Source organism: Aplidium turbinatum, chromosome 15, assembly GCF_918807975.1.
Source record: "Aplidium turbinatum chromosome 15, kaAplTurb1.1, whole genome shotgun sequence".
NCBI lineage: Eukaryota > Metazoa > Chordata > Ascidiacea > Aplousobranchia > Polyclinidae > Aplidium > Aplidium turbinatum.
The window spans coordinates 14,927,693-14,945,528 of NC_137486.1; the positions used below are offsets into that span (position 1 = coordinate 14,927,693).

Here is a 17,836-nt window from a genome sequence, read left to right on the forward strand (position 1 = left end):
ACTGCCCATCACTCGTCTTAAGCAAAAAGGTCCGATTTGCAAGAATATTTGCGAGAAATCGCACTACCTTTTTGTCTGGGATCATGCGGAGGAGCTTTAGGGTTAGCCCTTGGTGCCACAAACTGACCCGTCACGACTTACCTGCTTCATTGGGTGTGTGGAGCTTAGAGTCTTACTCGATAGGTGGGTGTATGCCATACATCAGACAACAAAGTAAGAAATGACAGAAGTAAACAGAAAACTCCAGCCATTCGTATTGCAAGCTGGAATGTACGAACTATGCGTACTGGTCTATGCGAACTCTACAGATTGAACATTGATATAGCTGCTTTGCAAGAAACAAGACTTCCTGACAGTGGGTCCCTAAAGGAGGACTCCTATACCTTCTTCTGGAAAGGGAAAGCAAGGGATGAAACCAGAGAACATGGGGTTGGCTTTGCCGTTAGAAATACCATGCTGCACATGATAGAACCCCCTACGGGAGGCACAGAAAGAATCCTTACACTGTGCCTTTCCACGCATGAAGGTCCTGCAAACCTTGTGTGTGTGTGTGTGTATGCGCCAACACTGCAGGCCACACCTGAAGCCAAGGATCAGTTCTATGAGCAATTAGACAAGGCTGTTCAGGAAATCCCAGCATCAGAGCACATCTTCGTCTTGGGGGACTTCAACGCCAGGGTGGGGCAGACAATGAGTCTTGACAAAATGTGCTGGGTCACCATGGGATTGGCAAAATGAACGACAACGGGCAAAGGCTCCTCGAGCTTTGCTGCTACCACAACCTTTGTGTAACAAACACTTTCTTCCAAAACAAGGCTATCCATAAAGCATCCTGGCGACACCTCAGATCGCAACGATGGCACCAACTTGGTCCTGGATCTAGTCATCCCACAACGTACCTCTTTAAACAGTGTCTGCAAAACAAGATCATACCACAGTGCAGACTGCGACACTGACCACTCTCTTGTTGCTCCAAGGATATCAATAAGGCCCAAGAGGCTGCATCACATCAAGAAGAAAGGCCAGCCAAAAATCGATGTCAGCAAAACCTCCCTTCCAAACAAAAACCAGAAGTTCTTTGAACGTCTTGAAGAAAGCCTGAACATTGCCCAGACTCAGGACGCAGAACACATGTGGGAGTCACTGAGTAAGACCATCCACCGTGCAGACCTATGGAGAGATGGAGCGAAAGAACACAGACTGGTTTGAAGCACACATCTCTATGTTGGAACCTATTATCGACCTGAAACGTAAAGCACTGCTCAGCTACAAACAAAACCCGAGCAGTCAGAACCTACAAGCCCTAAAAGCCGCCCGACACAAAGCTCAGCAAACCTCACGCCGCTGTGCTAACAACCACTGGCTTCTGCTGTCAGAACGTATCCAGTTTGCATCAGACAGTGGCAACATAAGAAAAATGTATGAGGGCATCAAACAAGCAACAGGAAAACCAATCAAAAAGTGTGCCCCCCCTTAAAGCATCGACTGGCGAGATCTTTACAGACAAGAACAAGCAGATGGCACGCTGGGTGGAACATTACCTGGGACTATATTCAACAGAAAACTCAGTCTCTCAAGAAGTGCTAGACAACATTAAAGATTTACCTGTTATAGCAGAGCTTGATGCAGAACCTACTTTAGAAGAACTGAGTAAAGCCATTGACTCTATGCAAAGTGGGAAAGCACCGGGAGAGGATAACATTCCAGCCGAGGTCATAAAGTGTGAGAAACCTGTCCTGCTAAAACCACTGCACGAGCTACTGCGTCTTTGTTGGAAAGAGGGCCAAGTACCGCAGTCCATGCGCAACTCCAAGATCATTACTCTGTACAAGAACAAGGGGGATCGCACTGATTGTAACAGCTACAGAGGCATCTCTCTGCTTAGCATCGTGGGAAAAGTCTTTGCCAAGGTGGTCCTTAGGCGCCTTCAGGTATTGGCCGACAGGGTCTACCCTGAATCTCAGTGCGGGTTCCGCGCCCAGAGGTCCACAACAGACATGATTTTCTCCGTACGACAGCTTCAAGAGAAGTGCCGTGAGCAGCAGAGGTCGTTATACATTGCCTTTATTGACCTGACGAAGGCTTTTGACCTTGTCAGCAGGAGAGGCCTGTTTCAGCTACTGCAGAAGATTGGCTGTCCCCCACAGCTGCTTAGCATCATCATCTCCTTCCACAAGGACATGCAGGGTGTGGTCAGTTACGACGGGGAGACCTCTGAATCCTTCGCAATTCGGTCTGGTGTGAAACAAGGATGTGTCCTTGCGATGACTTTGTTTGGGATTTTCTTCTCTCTGTTACTGAAGTTTGCATTCGGTCACTCCACACAAGGTGTCCACCTACACACCCGCAGTGATGGGAAACTGTTCAACCTGGCCCGAGAGCCAAGACGAAGGTTCGCACAGTGCTGATCAGAGAACTGCTGTTTGCCGACGACGCAGCATTGTCAGCACACGCCGAGCACGAGCTGCAGCAGTTGCTCAACCAGTTTGCACACGCCTGTAAGGATTTCGCACTGACCATCAGCATCAAGAAAACAGTAGTTATGGGCCAAGATGTCCCCAAGCCACCTGTCATCACCATAGGACCAGAAGTGCTCAAAGTGACAGACCACTTCACCTACCTTGGTTCAACGGTCACCAGCAACCTGTCCTTAGATAAGGAAATCGACAAACGGATAGCCAGGGCTGCAGGAGTGATGACTCAAGTCGGGAGGAGAGTGTGGGACAATAATCTTTTGACACTTAATACAAAACTCAAAGTGTACCGTGCGTGTGTTCTTAGTACTCTGCTGTACGGTAGTGAGTCCTGGACCACTTACGCCAGACGAGAAAACCGCCTTAAAAGCTTTCACATTCGTTGCTTGAGGCGCATTCTTGGTATTTCCTGGAAGGACAGAATACCCAACACCACTGTTCTGGAACGTTCTTGCTCCCTGACCATACACCTCCTCTGCCAGCGACGTCTACGCTGGTTGGGGCATGTATCCAGAATGAAGGATGGGCGCATTCCAAAGGACATTCTGTACAGTGAACTTGCCACAGGGAAACACCCAGTAGGACGACCCGCACTGCGTTACAGAGACGTTTGCAAACAAGACCTGAAGCAGACTGACATAGACCCTGCCAGCTGGGAACTGATTGCAGCAAATCGCACCAGATGGCGCTACGAAGTCAGTGCGGGTCTAGCAAAGGGTCAGTCGAGGCGGAGGAAGCAACTAGAGGAACAAAGACAAAGAAGAAAAGAGAAACAGCAGCCTCAGAACTCCTCTGATTTCATATGTCCAAACTGTGGACGAGACTGCCACGCCAGGATTGGACTTCAGAGCCATATGAGAAGCTGCCGTACCCAGAGTGCTACCATCATCTGAAAAGATGGAAGGATGCCTACTACTACTACTACTTAAAGTAAGTTGCGTTCTTCTGGTGACTATTTACTAGGTTACCTCGTGATGTTAAAGATGATAACTAGCTTTTTGTATTTCTGACGTTTCGTCAGTCAGCACGACTAACTTTATCAAGGTGGCGAACGCAAGTTACTTTAATTATATCAAATGCCTGGTGAACAGTCTCACTCTGTTTTTACTATCGTATGTACATTAGGATTAATGTGTTCTTTAGTTTGTCTATTGAGAATATTTTAATAACAACTGCTGCTTTGAATGATTTCATCACATAATATATTCACATCACATAATACACATCACAGAATATTACTGTAAGAAAATCTGTTAATATAAAATATTTTAATGGTCATTATGAGAGGTTAATATAAGACAATCTCAAACCTGAGAACGATTTGTTCTCAATAAATGCTATCATGTAGATTTGGTGAACAACCGCCTTGTAAATTATCTGGGCTACTGCAATGGTGGATGTAGCATATAACAGACATTTCTATTAGCCTACAAAGAACTTCAAGGGGGGCGCAAAGGTGGTAGGTTATTGCACTAGTATACTACTGTATTGTACAAGTGGCAAAAAGAAATGTTAGTAACACACCTTACCTTGTGTCACGATTATTGACTGGTAATGTGATGATGATGATAGTTTTAACTTTATTTTCCAGCACTCATTCTTGTGGTTGTTGTTTAGTGCATTGTTTGCAACAATGGGTATTTGTGGTGTTTTTTTTGGTGAAGTTTCTTTGCACTTGTAAAGTGTGAAGACACTTAAGCTCAAAACAAACTTAACTGTGAATCTGATATGCAATGTGCGTTGCCTTTAACTAAGCCAGGAATTAAACTGCTGGCTTCGAAAAAGCAGCTACAAGCGAATTTCAAAGACACATGTCTTTCTTGGCACTGCTAAGTGCTGGCACTGCTAAGTGCAAGAAGCGCCATCATCATGCTCCACTGATCAGCACCGTTCTGATTGGTCAAACCATTCCTCAAAGGGGATTATTTAATGGTCAATTTATGCCTTCATTCGTATGCAGTATATAACTTTGCAAAATTTTATTTTGTATGTTATTCGGTCTGAGGATGCGCATTGTCATGGTGAGCGAAACGTCAGTGAAGCAATAAAAAAACATCCTGTTTATTGTTGCTTTTACTTTCATTTTCATCAGATGAACGTTGCAACTAGTGCTAGAAACGATAATTGTCCTAATGAACACTCAAACTTTTCAGTATTCACCTTTTAGAAAGTTGCCGCCGGGCATGGTTTGACGGACTTACTGACATGTGCTGTAATGCCCTCCGAAAATTTTGTGCTGGCTACGCCCTTTAATAAAGTATGTGGCTAGAGGAGAAAAAGTTGTACTCAAGAGTGAATACATGAATGTGGATTGTTTCAAGAGTGGAGTTCAGATGATTAATTTAATGTTTATAAAACTAAACCTCAAACATTGCTTTTGCTCACAACGGATGTTGAAATAATATCAAAGTCTACACAGTAGCTCAAGTGTATGACACAGACATTAAGTCAGCCTATAAAATAAAACGAGCAACTGGGCTTACCGTGGCAAATTAAAGAGGGCATAAACGATATTTCCAACCTTGGATGTTGAAACTGCGCAAAAAATGTAATAGTTTAGGTTTTTTTTTTGACTACGCTGATACAGCTCTGCTCCCCATCATGAAAAAGCAACATATTCATCATGAAGACAAAGTGTTCGTTTAAGTTAAACAGTAATGCAAAATTGTTTCATATCAGGCAAAAAGATAAACACTCAAACTACATTTTTGCTCATTTATCACTATGTGAGCAGTACCTGAAAAATGCCATATACCCGAGAACAAAATCTGAAACTACGATCACACCAGACGAAACCAGGGATTTGTAGAAGTAGGAGATCGCTGACTCGGCTGCGATATTCGACAAGTGAAAGTAAAAGTGTTACTAGATGTTTTTAAGCTTTTGGATAAAATATCATTTTAGATTTTAAAGTAGTGGTCATCCAAAACTCGTCCACATACAACTATTCTAACTCTTAAAACTAAACTATAGTAATTTTATTATTCACTTATCAAACTATCATATTTTTTTGCAAATTTAACCTCTCCTGCACATAAAACATATTACATGAAAAATAACAACCAGCTTCAATACTTAAACCTATTTTTTTTAAACTTATAAGTTTTATTCAATTTAACCCTTTGAAGGTTGTGGGGGGCTGTCAATTCAACTTTTTTGTATCAACAGCTGTATCTCTAAAACCACAGAGGCTGCGACTACGAGATTTCTTGACTTTTCCTAACTTTTATTCACCTCTATTGAGCTGAAATTTTGAGAAAATAAAGGATATAACTTGAGAGATATAAGGCATTTCTCAGCTCATCCTCTGAAATATTTCAAATTCTATTGTTCAAAATTTTTCCACCAGTTGGATGAAAATAATTAATTTGGCCCATGTCTCGTTAATCCTAACTGTTTCACAGCGTTAAGGAAATTGGCTGTATGCGTAGACCTTTTGTTCTCACCACGGCTTATAAGCGACGTCGATACAGTGAAAGCTTCAACTTTGATACAATGAGTTACCGTCGCTTGCAGTTGAAATTGCGTAAAATTAAACACAAGACTTGGTGCCAATGCATCTAGCGTGACAATTGTTTTTCGCAGACAATGATGTCCTTTTAATCAAACAAAGCATACAACGTTATTGCAATGACTCAGCGTCATTTGGAGTAGATTTGATGTAAAATGTGAGATAAGTATTGAAAGTGATCGACTTGTTTCTTTTGATTGCACTTTCCTTTCTTGTGACATATTCAACGGTGTGGACTGTTTCTAGATTGCTCTGTTTGGACCACAACGCTATTATGAATAATTTGAAATTTAGCTACTGTAGATTGTAGAAGCTGCGCTGTAACATATTATGATTTTGATTTCAAATCTTTCCTTTTGTCCGACACACTATCAAAAGCAGAAAAGGCGTCGATGTTCCCAAAGCTTCTCAAATATGCTTGTAAACATTTATTTCCAAGTTGACATGTAAAGATTTAAAATGCAATACGCTTCTCATTTGTGTAGGATAAACCAGAACATCACGCTTTTGTGAAAAGCACGATCATTCCACCACGTTTATACGTGACGTGGCTTAGTTGAACCAATATATTCGAGGCTTCTTGTACCAGGTTCACCGTCACTGATAAACTGAAACACAATGCAGTACCTCGCAAAGCAATTGTAGCGTAACATTGCCATGTGCTATAACTCGTCATATTGTGAAAACTTGTGTATTTACTTGTCAATTTGTCTCATGTGAAATACATGTTTACATAGCAATGTCACAATGAAATCTTATCTCCGTTTACCAAACTGAAGATATGAACTTATGAGACATCTTGCGACATTGAATCGACAGAAAGGCGGGTAAATGAGAATGGCTATGCTGCCAGTACTTGGTCTAATGCCAGGCCGGCGCACAATGGGAGAAGGAGCTAACATTATATCGAGCTAACATTATATCTGGCCCGACTAGTGTTAGAGGAGAAGCCAAAGAAGCCAAGACTCCTCGGCAACCATGGGAACTAATTTTTTTTCTTTAAACATTTTGAACATTATTGTTCAAGAAACAAATAGAAAAATTGCCACACACATTTCTCAATTGCCAGAGAGAATTTTAGATGACAGCAGGTACTGCTATTTTGGCCCAACCAACAACGAGGAGATGCTGGCCTTTGTTGGATTGGGATATCTTCGGGGGCTTTTAGAACAGGCTGGTCATTCCACGAATGTATTGTTCAATCAACTGCAACGGCATCCCGTGTTTAGTGCAACAATGGGCAAAAACCGCTTTAAATTTTTATTTTCAAATATTTCGTGCGACGACCAAAATACTAGGCCGCAACGTTGGAAGAATGACCGGTTTACCGCAACGTTGGAAGAATGACCGGTTTGCCGCATTTCGAGTCGTTTTCGAAATGTTTAACGAAAACTGCATCAAACATGTCATTCCAGGTGACTACTTGTCGTTGGACGAAACGCTATACCGGTATACCCCATGAGGACACAAATTGCTTTCTAGTAATATAATCCAAACAAGCCTGCGAAATATGGCCTTCTGTTCAAGTCGGTAAACGCCACCAGATTCCCATACAAATTTACGGCATCGGTTTATTCAGGTAAACTGAAAGAAGAGCCATTTCATTTTTACGTTCGTGGAACAGCAGAAGTGGTAAAAGGAATGGTGATGAGCCTGGAACAACACGGTGACCTTCAAGGTCGGAATATTTCGTATGACCGCTTGTACACCTCCATACCACTCGCGCAGTGGTTACTTGACATAGGTGTAACGTCAGTGGGAACCCTCAACGCTATACGTAGAGGAATACTCCTGGAAGTGAAGCAAGTGAGTGGTAGGGAAGAATTTTCCTACGAAATTTATTGGCAGACAAGCGAGGCTGATCTCAGCCTACATTCTTATGTAGTAAAAACGAAGAGTTCTGGGATGCGGAATTTGTTGATGTTGACGACCATGCAACCTCTATTGGGGATTACCAAGGATGATGGCAAAAAGAAGCCAGGCTTGTATAAGCTTTACGGCTTCACAAAGGGTGGCACCGATATCATCGACCAAAGGATGGGTTCATTCACGTGCAAAGCGAAATCTCCACGGTGGACAACTACTGCGTTTGCTTATTTTTTATATACTTACCGCGTCAACGCATCTACAGTTTTAGCACTAAATAAAGGGACTGATCCAAGCAAGCGAAAATCCTTCGACTTCGGTTGGGAACTGGCCATGGAACTCGTGAAGCAATTCAGAAAGTGGCGATCTCTCCAGGGCCTGAACTATCACACCATACATAAGATTGAAGCAGTAGTAGGGAAACAATCTTCAACAACCCTTATATCAACTCCAAGCGGCAGAAGGGCCACCCTGCCCCAACTATCGTCGACACGACGTAGATGCGACGTATGCAAACACGTTATTATGGGAGAAGGTGCCAATGCCAGAAAAAATAAACTACTAAAAAATCGTGGCCAATGTCAATGCTGTGAAAAGCCCTTGTGGCCTGCACTTTCCATACGAGTATGTCAAGCTTGCTTTTGCGCAGAATAAAGTATTTGAATGATTGCGGTTTTATAAACTTTGGCTTCAACCACAGCCATAATACGGGGGGCTCAATGAAAGATTTTTCTTTTTTCCTTTCATTAGACAGATAGCCATTTTTATGTTGATTCAACATAGCAAGACGTTGAATACTTGTAAACATGCGCGGTTTTGTAATTAGATTGCTTATCAAAATCATCAATACTTTTTTGTATAAAAAGTTGGTCATAAAACGAATCGTAATAGGCCTACTCGATGTAAAATTCAGCATTTTTATATGCTGAAACAGTACTGTATGCATTGCATATTTTATAAATCCATTTTCTATTTAGAAAATATCAATATAATGCGGTTTGAACATAGCTGAATTTTAGCATGGACAAAACGACTATTTTTATGACTTTTATACAAACAAGGACAGAAGAGAAGTAATCTAATTGCAAACCCGCACATGTTTACATCGTCTTGCGATGTGGAATCCACGTCGAAATGATTGTATAAATGCCACCCTGCTTCTTCAGCTGGTCTACATTCGTTAATAAAGCGTAGGAGTTGCTGTTCTAAGAACCGAGGTCACAAGATCGTAATCCAAATTGGTGTAACGCGCGTTCAGAAATCTTATTACTGCATGTAATTGATGAAGTATTATTCTTTCAGACAAGCAGCAAGCTTATGTTTGAGCATGGGAAAATTTATTATTTTGCATGAAAAACATGGATTCAAATTGAGATTACCCTATGTAAAAAAATTTTAGCACAACATTGCAATACATGTTCTTCATTACTCTACCAAAAAATAATGTGTAAACTCACGCTACAATTGCTTTAATCGAAAAATAATCCAAAAGTCATAAGTCACCTCAACATTTCAACGTATATGAGCAGTTCTAAATTTAACATAGTTTTAATTTTCGGATATGCTCAGCGTGAATAATTTTACAACGTAAATCCCAAGTTTTAAAACCGTGCCTTAAAAAATAACAGAGATATCACTCCTAAAGCATAAGAAGAAGCGACAGCCCCCCCCCCTCCCCAAACTGAGCAAAACTCCAGGAGCCCAACCTTCTAAGTGTTAAGTTTTGGAAAATAAACTCACATTCTTATTGCAAAGTAACACTACTACAAATTACTTTAACTTATGCAACTTTAAACTTTAGACTAGTTTTAAACGGACAACCTTTATGCGACCACAAAGGCCAAAAGATTATTTTGTCTACAAATTTTAAACTAATCTGGCAGCACTTTTACCTCCAGTTGTCGGATATCGCACTGTGGAAGAAATACAAGTAACGCGATGCAAATGAACCTTCTTTCAGTTCTTTGTAGGGCTTGTGTGATTTTACTTCTTTAAATCTTTTTAAACTGAATTCATGTTAAATACTGCGGCCTAACTTGAGTACACTGTCACTGTACTATTCCTATATAATGATTCAAATATAGTTATTACTATCTAAACCAGTAGTTTTCATTTCAACCTTTTTGGTGTAACGGAACCCAATGAAACATTTCAAAAGCTTGAGGAACCCATGTTCAACAATTTAATTGCCTTATGCAAAAAACATCATTTGATTAATACAATTAAATTAAAATACTGATGTTCAGATTTATTTATTTACAGTAAAAATACAAACTGTAAAAAATTATATTTATTTTCTCATGAAAAAGTCAATGAGAAACTTGAGCCTGGTGTTTCTTGCACAAGTCCTTAATATTGGGTTGGGTGTTTGATAGACACACAGTCACACACGAAGTTCATCTTCCACAGACAGCAGTTGTGCTCGCCTCTTGTGCTTGATGATTGTATTGAAACAATATGCATTGCATATAATAATAAAATATACTCTCGGATTTGAATGTAAACTTGCGAAACCCCTAGACTTACTGGTGGAACCTTTGGGTTCCACGGAGCCCTAAAGAAACCCAAACTTTTTGTAAAAAGTTACCAAACTTTTTGTAAAGGACTGACGTTGCTGTTTATCATTAGGCCACCACAAATAGGGACAGCCTAGCTAGGCCAAATTTGGAAAGATGTAATGTCACGATGTCCTGTGGTGTATCACAGCAGGGGATAACTTTTCCAGCAACCTTTCGATTTTCATCACAACTTTGCTATTCCACCGCTGACTTTGTTATTTATTGTGCTCAATTCAAGTCAATGAAGAGTTGCATATATTTTCGCAATTTGCATCCGGCCCGCAGCTGTTAATCTCGCAGCGATCCGGCCTTCAGAGAAAAAAGTTTGGTGACCCCTGGTTTAGATAGTAATAACTATATTTGATTTAATTCGCTTCGCTCTGCTTTGCTTTTTGCTTAGCATTGAGCGCTTTTCAGAGTAATAATAGTTTTCATTGTTTTATATAATAATTCTGTATCCGCGGTTAACGACGATGAAAATTAATGTTATTGAAATGATATGTCTATTGTCCACTGTATTCATATGGGTGCAACCTATTTTGTCGCCTGAAAAAATCGGGGTTGCCGCAAACATTTCAAAATTTTTTCCTTGGAAAGATCGAGAGAAAAAATACAGAAGTGCCGATGTCGTTGATCGGAGTTGCCTTTGCCGGAGTTGCCGAAACAGTTAACCATGCTAAGTATCTTGAAATAATAGCTGATAAACCGAACCTCACTTTCGGTTAGGGTTATCGAGTTAAGATTGTAGCCCCTCCATTACAAATGGTTAGGGTGGAGCAGTGATGTACGCGCATACAAAAAATATTGACGCCGTCAGCGTAAACGTTCAAAAAACCATACGCCGTATGCATCAACGTAACTTGTAAAAAAAGTTGGCGGCGTCAGCGTTAGCGCATACACTGGCGTAAACTCATTTTGTTTGCTAGGTGCTAAACATTCACACGGTATAAACCACTCGAAACAAACAAGTTTTATTTTGAATTTCCACAAAGAAACACAAGCATCTGAAAGTGTTCATCTGACATTTTGCTGTGTTTTGGTTCCAATATGTCTTTGCCCATTGAAAACATTCTTTCAACTGCAGCGCTGGAAGGTATTGGCGAGTTGTAGCGAAAAAAAGACATTAAAAAGTATGCATTCACGCTATGCGCTAAAAAACCGCAAAAACTTTACGTCGTAGCCTCAAGTGTAAACTATCCAAAAAAATGTTGCCACAAGCGTTAGCGTAAACAAAAAGTCTGCGTATACGTACATCTCTGGGGTGGAGTTAGAATTATTTTGATAAACTGAACCTCACTTTCGGGTTAGGGCAGTGGTTCTAAAAACTGGGGTCAGCGAGACAATTTTCTTGGACTGCAAAGTCCTTCCAAAAAAATTAACACAATCCCGAAGAAAAATTTTTGTGGAAAGTAAAAATTTTCAGGCACCTTAATTTTCCAAACCAAAGTTAAAAGATATATTTTAGTAAGCTGGCTTGGCATCCTTTCACACAGTTTTTTTAAGCTTGGCCTTTCGTTTCATTGTGATAGCCTTTGTTTCGTTTTATTGCCTTTGCGACAACAAGGAGTACATAGTAGTGACTAGTGACATACTCCTACAACACTCGTGTTTACCAGATCGAGAACAGAATTACGAAATATACTTGACTAAAAGGGAGTTAGGCGAAATTGATTAAGGCTTGTTATTTTTACTGATTTAAGTTTTGAATTGAATGCCTTTCCGAACTTTTAGCTTTTTTAGTCTTAGTCAAATTCATCATCATCATCGGCCATGCCTGAATAAGGCGTCGGCTACTGTGAGTCTCCACAACGATCGATTGTCCATACTTCATCATCATAATCCATCGTCGATTTGTACCCCACTAGTGGGGGTGGCCGATTGTTTCCGCGCAGCAATTGTTTTTATCCCTCTTCTCCATTTCACCCTGTCCCTTGCATCTTCCTCCTTCAGTCCGACTTCTTTATATTCATCCTTCACTTGTTGTTTCCACGTTCTTCTTGGACGACCGCGTTTCCTCTTCCCATCCACCTTTAGATCTAGTGCCTTTCTAAGAAAATTGCCGCAAAATACTTCTAATTAGGTTTTCAAAATTTTGGTTTGTCCATGTTGAAAGATTTTTGAAGATTTCCAAACGTGGACGTTCCCGGTGCCTCTGACCAGGAAATTGTCCCATCATTGCCGAGTGTTCAATTCCGCGTTTGCGGTAGACATGCCCGATAAATGTCATTTACTTTTTTTGATAGTTGTGATGAGGACGCCAGGGGTGCACCCAGAGCGTCTCCACACTTCTTTGTTAGTGATTTTATCCATCCAGTTAATTCCCATCATTCTACGAATGAACCAAATTTCAGCACTGTTGATCTTCTTCTTTATCTTCGGGCATACAGTCCAGGATTCACAGCCATATAGCAGAACTGACCAAATGTAAACATGTAAAATTCTTATTCTAGTGTTTAGAGAGATTGAATTAGATTTCAGTATTTTGTCCATTTTAATGAAAGCTTGTTTGGATTGTGCAATTCTTGATTTTACGTCGCTCCAGCATCGACCATTCGAAGTGACCATAGAACCCAGATAGTTGAAACTATTTACTTGTGAGACTGTTGTATTTTGTATTTTGATAGTGCATACTGGAGTTATTTCTTTTGATGAAATGGTCATGCAGAAGGTTTTTGTTGCATTCAAATTAAGTCCAAGATTCTCACTTTGCTTAATGACTATGTCGAGTAAATTTTGTATAGTGGAGTTTGAAGTGGCGATTAGTACTGTGTCGTCTGCGTATCTTATGTTGTTGAAGTGTTGTCCGCCTACAGAGACGCCTTCTTCGTCATCTAGATGTCGTAAGATCATTTCGCCGTAGAGTGAGAAAAGATCAGGTGAAACTACGCACCCCTGTCTAACACCTCTCCGAATTTGTGTCCACTTGCTCAGCTCGCCATCTATCCGGACTGCTGCTGATTGATCCCAGTAGAAATTTCTGAGAAGTCGAAGGTCTTTACCATCTGTGTCTAAGCTGTCAAGCATCTCCATGAGTGGCTCATGCCTAACGCGGTCGAAAGCTTTGCTGTAGTCCATAAAGCAGAGGTACAGGTCTTCCCTGTGTTCTATCGACCTCTCAGCAAGTGTTCTGATTAGGAATGTGGCGTTTCTAGTTCCTTTGTCTTTCACAAATCCGCATTGCACATCTGAGATTTCGGGATTGATGCATCTGCGTAGTCGATGGAGTAAAACGGTCAGAAAAATTTTGGTGACATGACTCATTAGACTGATTGTGCGGTGTAGTTCGCAATCAATCGCCCCGGGTTTCTTCGGTAATGTGATGACGATCGATTGTAATAAGTCCTCCGGAATTTTTCCGCTGTCATAAATCTCATTCGCGATTTCAGTCAACTTTTTTATTCCAAAATCGTCTAAAACCTTAAGGGTTTCTGTATGCACATTGCACAGCGTCAGGACCTGGAGCTTTTTTCAATTTGGCTTTCTTTATAGCGTGACGTATTTCACTTTCTAGAATCGGTGGTCCATCCATCTCTTTCGATATCGCAGGTTTGTTTCCACGACCATCGTCGAACAAGTCTCTGATATATTCAGCCCATCTCTCGAGGATTTCATCCTTCTCCAGCAAGATGTTACCGTTCTTGGCTTTGATGCAGCCTGTGCAGGAGTGCAAAGAGTTCTTTTGCATCTTCTTCACTTGGATGTGAGCAATGGATGGTCTGCGCTCAATCTCGTCACACTGTTGGTTCCACCATCGTTCTTTCAGTTGTTTACATCGAGTTTTGATTTCCTTATTCAGTGAGTTGAAATTTTTCAGATCTTTCTTCGATTCTCTTCTCTTATCCATGAGCTTTAGAACTTCGTGGGTCATCCATACTTGATTGGCAGCTTTTGCTTTGTGCGGTATAACTGCTTCGGCCGATTCTGTGATGGCGGTACGAAGAGCTGTCCATTTTGAAGACAAGTCGTCAGAGCTTTCTTTATTCATAGTTGAATCACACAGGGCAGCGTACCTGTTCTTGACCTCTACGTTGTAGTCGGATTGTAATTGGGAGTTTGCCAATAACTGCTCGTAGTCTAATTTTGCAGTTTTGTTGTTTGTTTATTGAGTTCTTGCGTAGTTTTACCCGGAGTGTGGCTACCACGGGGTTGTGGTCGCTGTTACAATCTGCGCCCGGGAGCGCTCGACAGTTCGAGATAGCGCTTCTGAAACGCTTGTTTATAGTGACATAGTCAATTTGATTTTTGATATTGCCTGCAGGGCTTTTCCATGTCCAAAGTCTTCTCGGGTGATTACGGAACCATGTGTTCATTACAGTCTGTTCGTTCGCATTGCACCAATTTGCCCAGGTTTCGCCAGGTTCATTCATGATACCAAGGCCATACGGCCCGATAACATCTCCGTATAGTCCTTCACCTACTTTGGCATTCATATCGCCCATAACGATCGTAATTTCTCGTTTTTTACATTGTTGTTTGGCGGTGTCTAGCTGGCGATAGAATTCTTCAAGAACTTTCGGTTCTGCTGATGATGTTGGTGCATACACCTGTATAATTGACAGATTGAAGGGCTTTGCATTTAATTTAACGAGTAAGATACGGTCAGAAAGTGCCCAGTATCCCGCAATGCACTTTGCTGTTGCTTGGTCAATGATCATACCAATTCCGTACATGGCCTTGTTACCGCCGGAATGAATGATGGTGTATCCATCCCGAATGCTCTTACCAGCTCCTTTCCAACGCATTTCACTTATTCCCATAATGGAAATACCCATACGCTTCTGTTCTTGGAGTAGGTTTTCTAATCGTCCAGGTTTTGCGAGGGTTCTGACATTCCACGTTGCTATATTGATTCTTTGGTCGGTGCGGGCAGTCGCTGAATGACGATCGGGTGACGCCTTGCTCCGCGCACGTCGGTCCCTACCGGCTGAGACACTTCCAGCATTTGACGCCTGAAGTATCTTCACAGCTTTAGTGTTCAATCTTTTGTTGTGTGTCACCATAGTTTTCTTGGAAATTAGTTAAATTAGCCAAAGTCAAATTAGCCAAAAATAAATAACTTTTTAACTTTACTAATTGAATTTTTAACAATTTGAGTACAAAAAGTAAAAATGGCTCAGCCTCGAAAAACATTAAGATTCCATGATTCCTATGTTCAATCACTGTGATACATTCTGGAGGAGAAGAAAAGCCGCACTGCGTGTTATGCTGTACAGTTTTAGCAAGTTCTGCTCTAAAACCTAGCAAGCTGAAAAAACATTTGGTAACACATCATCCAGATTGTCAAAACAAAGATCCAGATTTTTTAAACGGCAAGCTAATAGTTTATAGCTAGGTAAAGATTTGATAGCACTATGTGATCAATGGAAGGAAAATACTGCCGGGTTAAGGGCCTCCTACAAAGTTGCAAGAAAAATAACTATCGCTAAGAAGCTTCACACCATCGGAGAACAACTGATCTTGCTTTGTTGCCAAGTTATTGTATCGAACGTTTTGGGAGAATCTGAAGCTCTAAAGCTGAAGCAAGTGTCTCTGTCAAACGACACTGTGAGTAGAATACCTGAGCTATCGGAAAACATTTTGTCGCAGGTGGTGTCAAAGATACAGAAGTCAATATCTAGCTAAAAACATGTTGGATGTAATGCATAATATCAAGATCATATTGAACCGAATATAGAACTGATGACACCCAAGCAGGTGCACCCACTTTATTGACGTGTGCATTGTTAATTACATGTGACAAATACATTATTATTTACCGTTTTTGCGCTAATTTGCCTTAAGTTTTTGGTGGACCGTAAGTCGTTGAAAAAATTGCAATGGGACCATTCAACAAATTTTTTGAAAAAGTTTGAGAACCACTGGGTTAGGACTATCACATTAATTAAGATTGTAGCCCCCTCCATTACAAATGATCACCTGCCGCACTGAAATGATATATTCACTTCCAACTAACATTTCTAGACAAAATTAAAACGAAAAAGTCACACTTATTTTGTGGTGGTCCATAAAAATTCAATGATTAATTTAAGGGGAAAATTTTAAAATTTTAGCGTAAACTCCGATCAATGACTTCGGTTTTATTCTATTTTTTCTCTCGATCTTTTCAGGGGACGAAATAGGTTGCATCGTAGTTATATAACATTCTGTATTCAGTATAGGCCAGGGGTGAGCAGACTTTTTATCTCGAGGGCCGCATTCAGAATCTGAATTTGTTCGAGGGCCGCAGTAGGCCTATAGTATACGGTAATTAAGATTATAAGCCAAAACATCAAATCTAAAATAGTCAAATCACAAGCTTTTATTTATTTTTAAAGTGAAGAAAGAAACGGAGATTTTACATACAGTACATGTGCTACATAAAAGGTACAAAAAATGTTTGTCTCAATTATTTATTTGTTAACAACTCACATCAAAATAACCGTGCGCGGACATTTTGCCGAAAGGATACTATGCCGAAGGACATTTTACGGAAAGGACAAATTGTCGAAAGGACTAATTGCCGAATGGACTAGTTGTTGAAAGGACTAATTGCCGAAACCATTTGGAAAAAATTACTTTGAAGTGACACAAAGTCTCGTTACTATGCAAGCAGTGCCTTTGAAATAGAATTACTTTGCTACTATTGTTTGCCTAAAAATTACTTTGAAGCGACACCAAGTCTCGTTACTACGCAAGCAGTGCCTTTGAACTGGTAATTCTTTTGATCTTCCTCGTACTAACAATTCCATCAAAGGATGGCACCATGCTTTCGACCAACGAGTCTCCATCACACACCCCACGATACGTCGACTGACAGTAAAGTTGATAAAGGAACAATCGCACAACGAACTAATTCTGGAGCAGTTGTCAGCTGGCGTTCAATTGGCGCCACCAAATAAAAAATATAAGGTTGTGAACGATAGACTAAAACACATTGTAGAGAATATCGATACATATAACCCTTCTGTCGGATACTTACGCGCTGTCGCACATAGTTTGTGTGTAAAATCTGTTTGTGAATGATATTTATGTGTCATTAGGTTATGATGATACATATAATACATTTGAATAATTTCGGCAATTTGTCCAATCGGCATTTAGTCCTTTTGGCAATTAGTCCTTTCGTCAAAATGAGTTTCGCAAAATGTCCATTCGGCAAAATGTCTTTCGACAAAATGGGTTTCCGCAAAATGTCCGGGTCTTCCGCAAAATGTCCGCAAGATGTTAAGAAATTAAAAAAATTCAGGTAGGCCAACGTAGTAGCCTGTGTTGCAATTGCAAGTCAGATTAGTAATTTAGCATTTGCCTAATATGAGTCAATAATTTTCTTTTTGTACTTTCTTTTAAAGGTTGTGAAGGAGGATTTGCGAATTTCATCTGGTATATTATTCCAAATATTTGCGCCAGAGTATTTTATTGAGCGTTGTAGTTTTGTGGTTGTGTATCGA

General features: G+C 40.6%; 1 protein-coding gene across 5 annotated transcripts in view; it reads right to left on the minus strand.

Moving 5' to 3' along the window:
• Nucleotides 1-17,836, minus strand: part of LOC145784772 (semaphorin-3B-like) — a 166,282-nt gene that overhangs the window by 100,862 nt on the left and 47,584 nt on the right. For all 5 annotated transcript variants that reach the window (XM_082596625.1, XM_082596621.1, XM_082596624.1 and 2 more), the window contains one exon: nucleotides 4,958-5,009. In XM_082596625.1, the coding sequence (XP_082452751.1) occupies nucleotides 4,958-5,009 (52 nt within the window). The remainder of the gene's footprint in view (nucleotides 1-4,957; nucleotides 5,010-17,836) is intronic.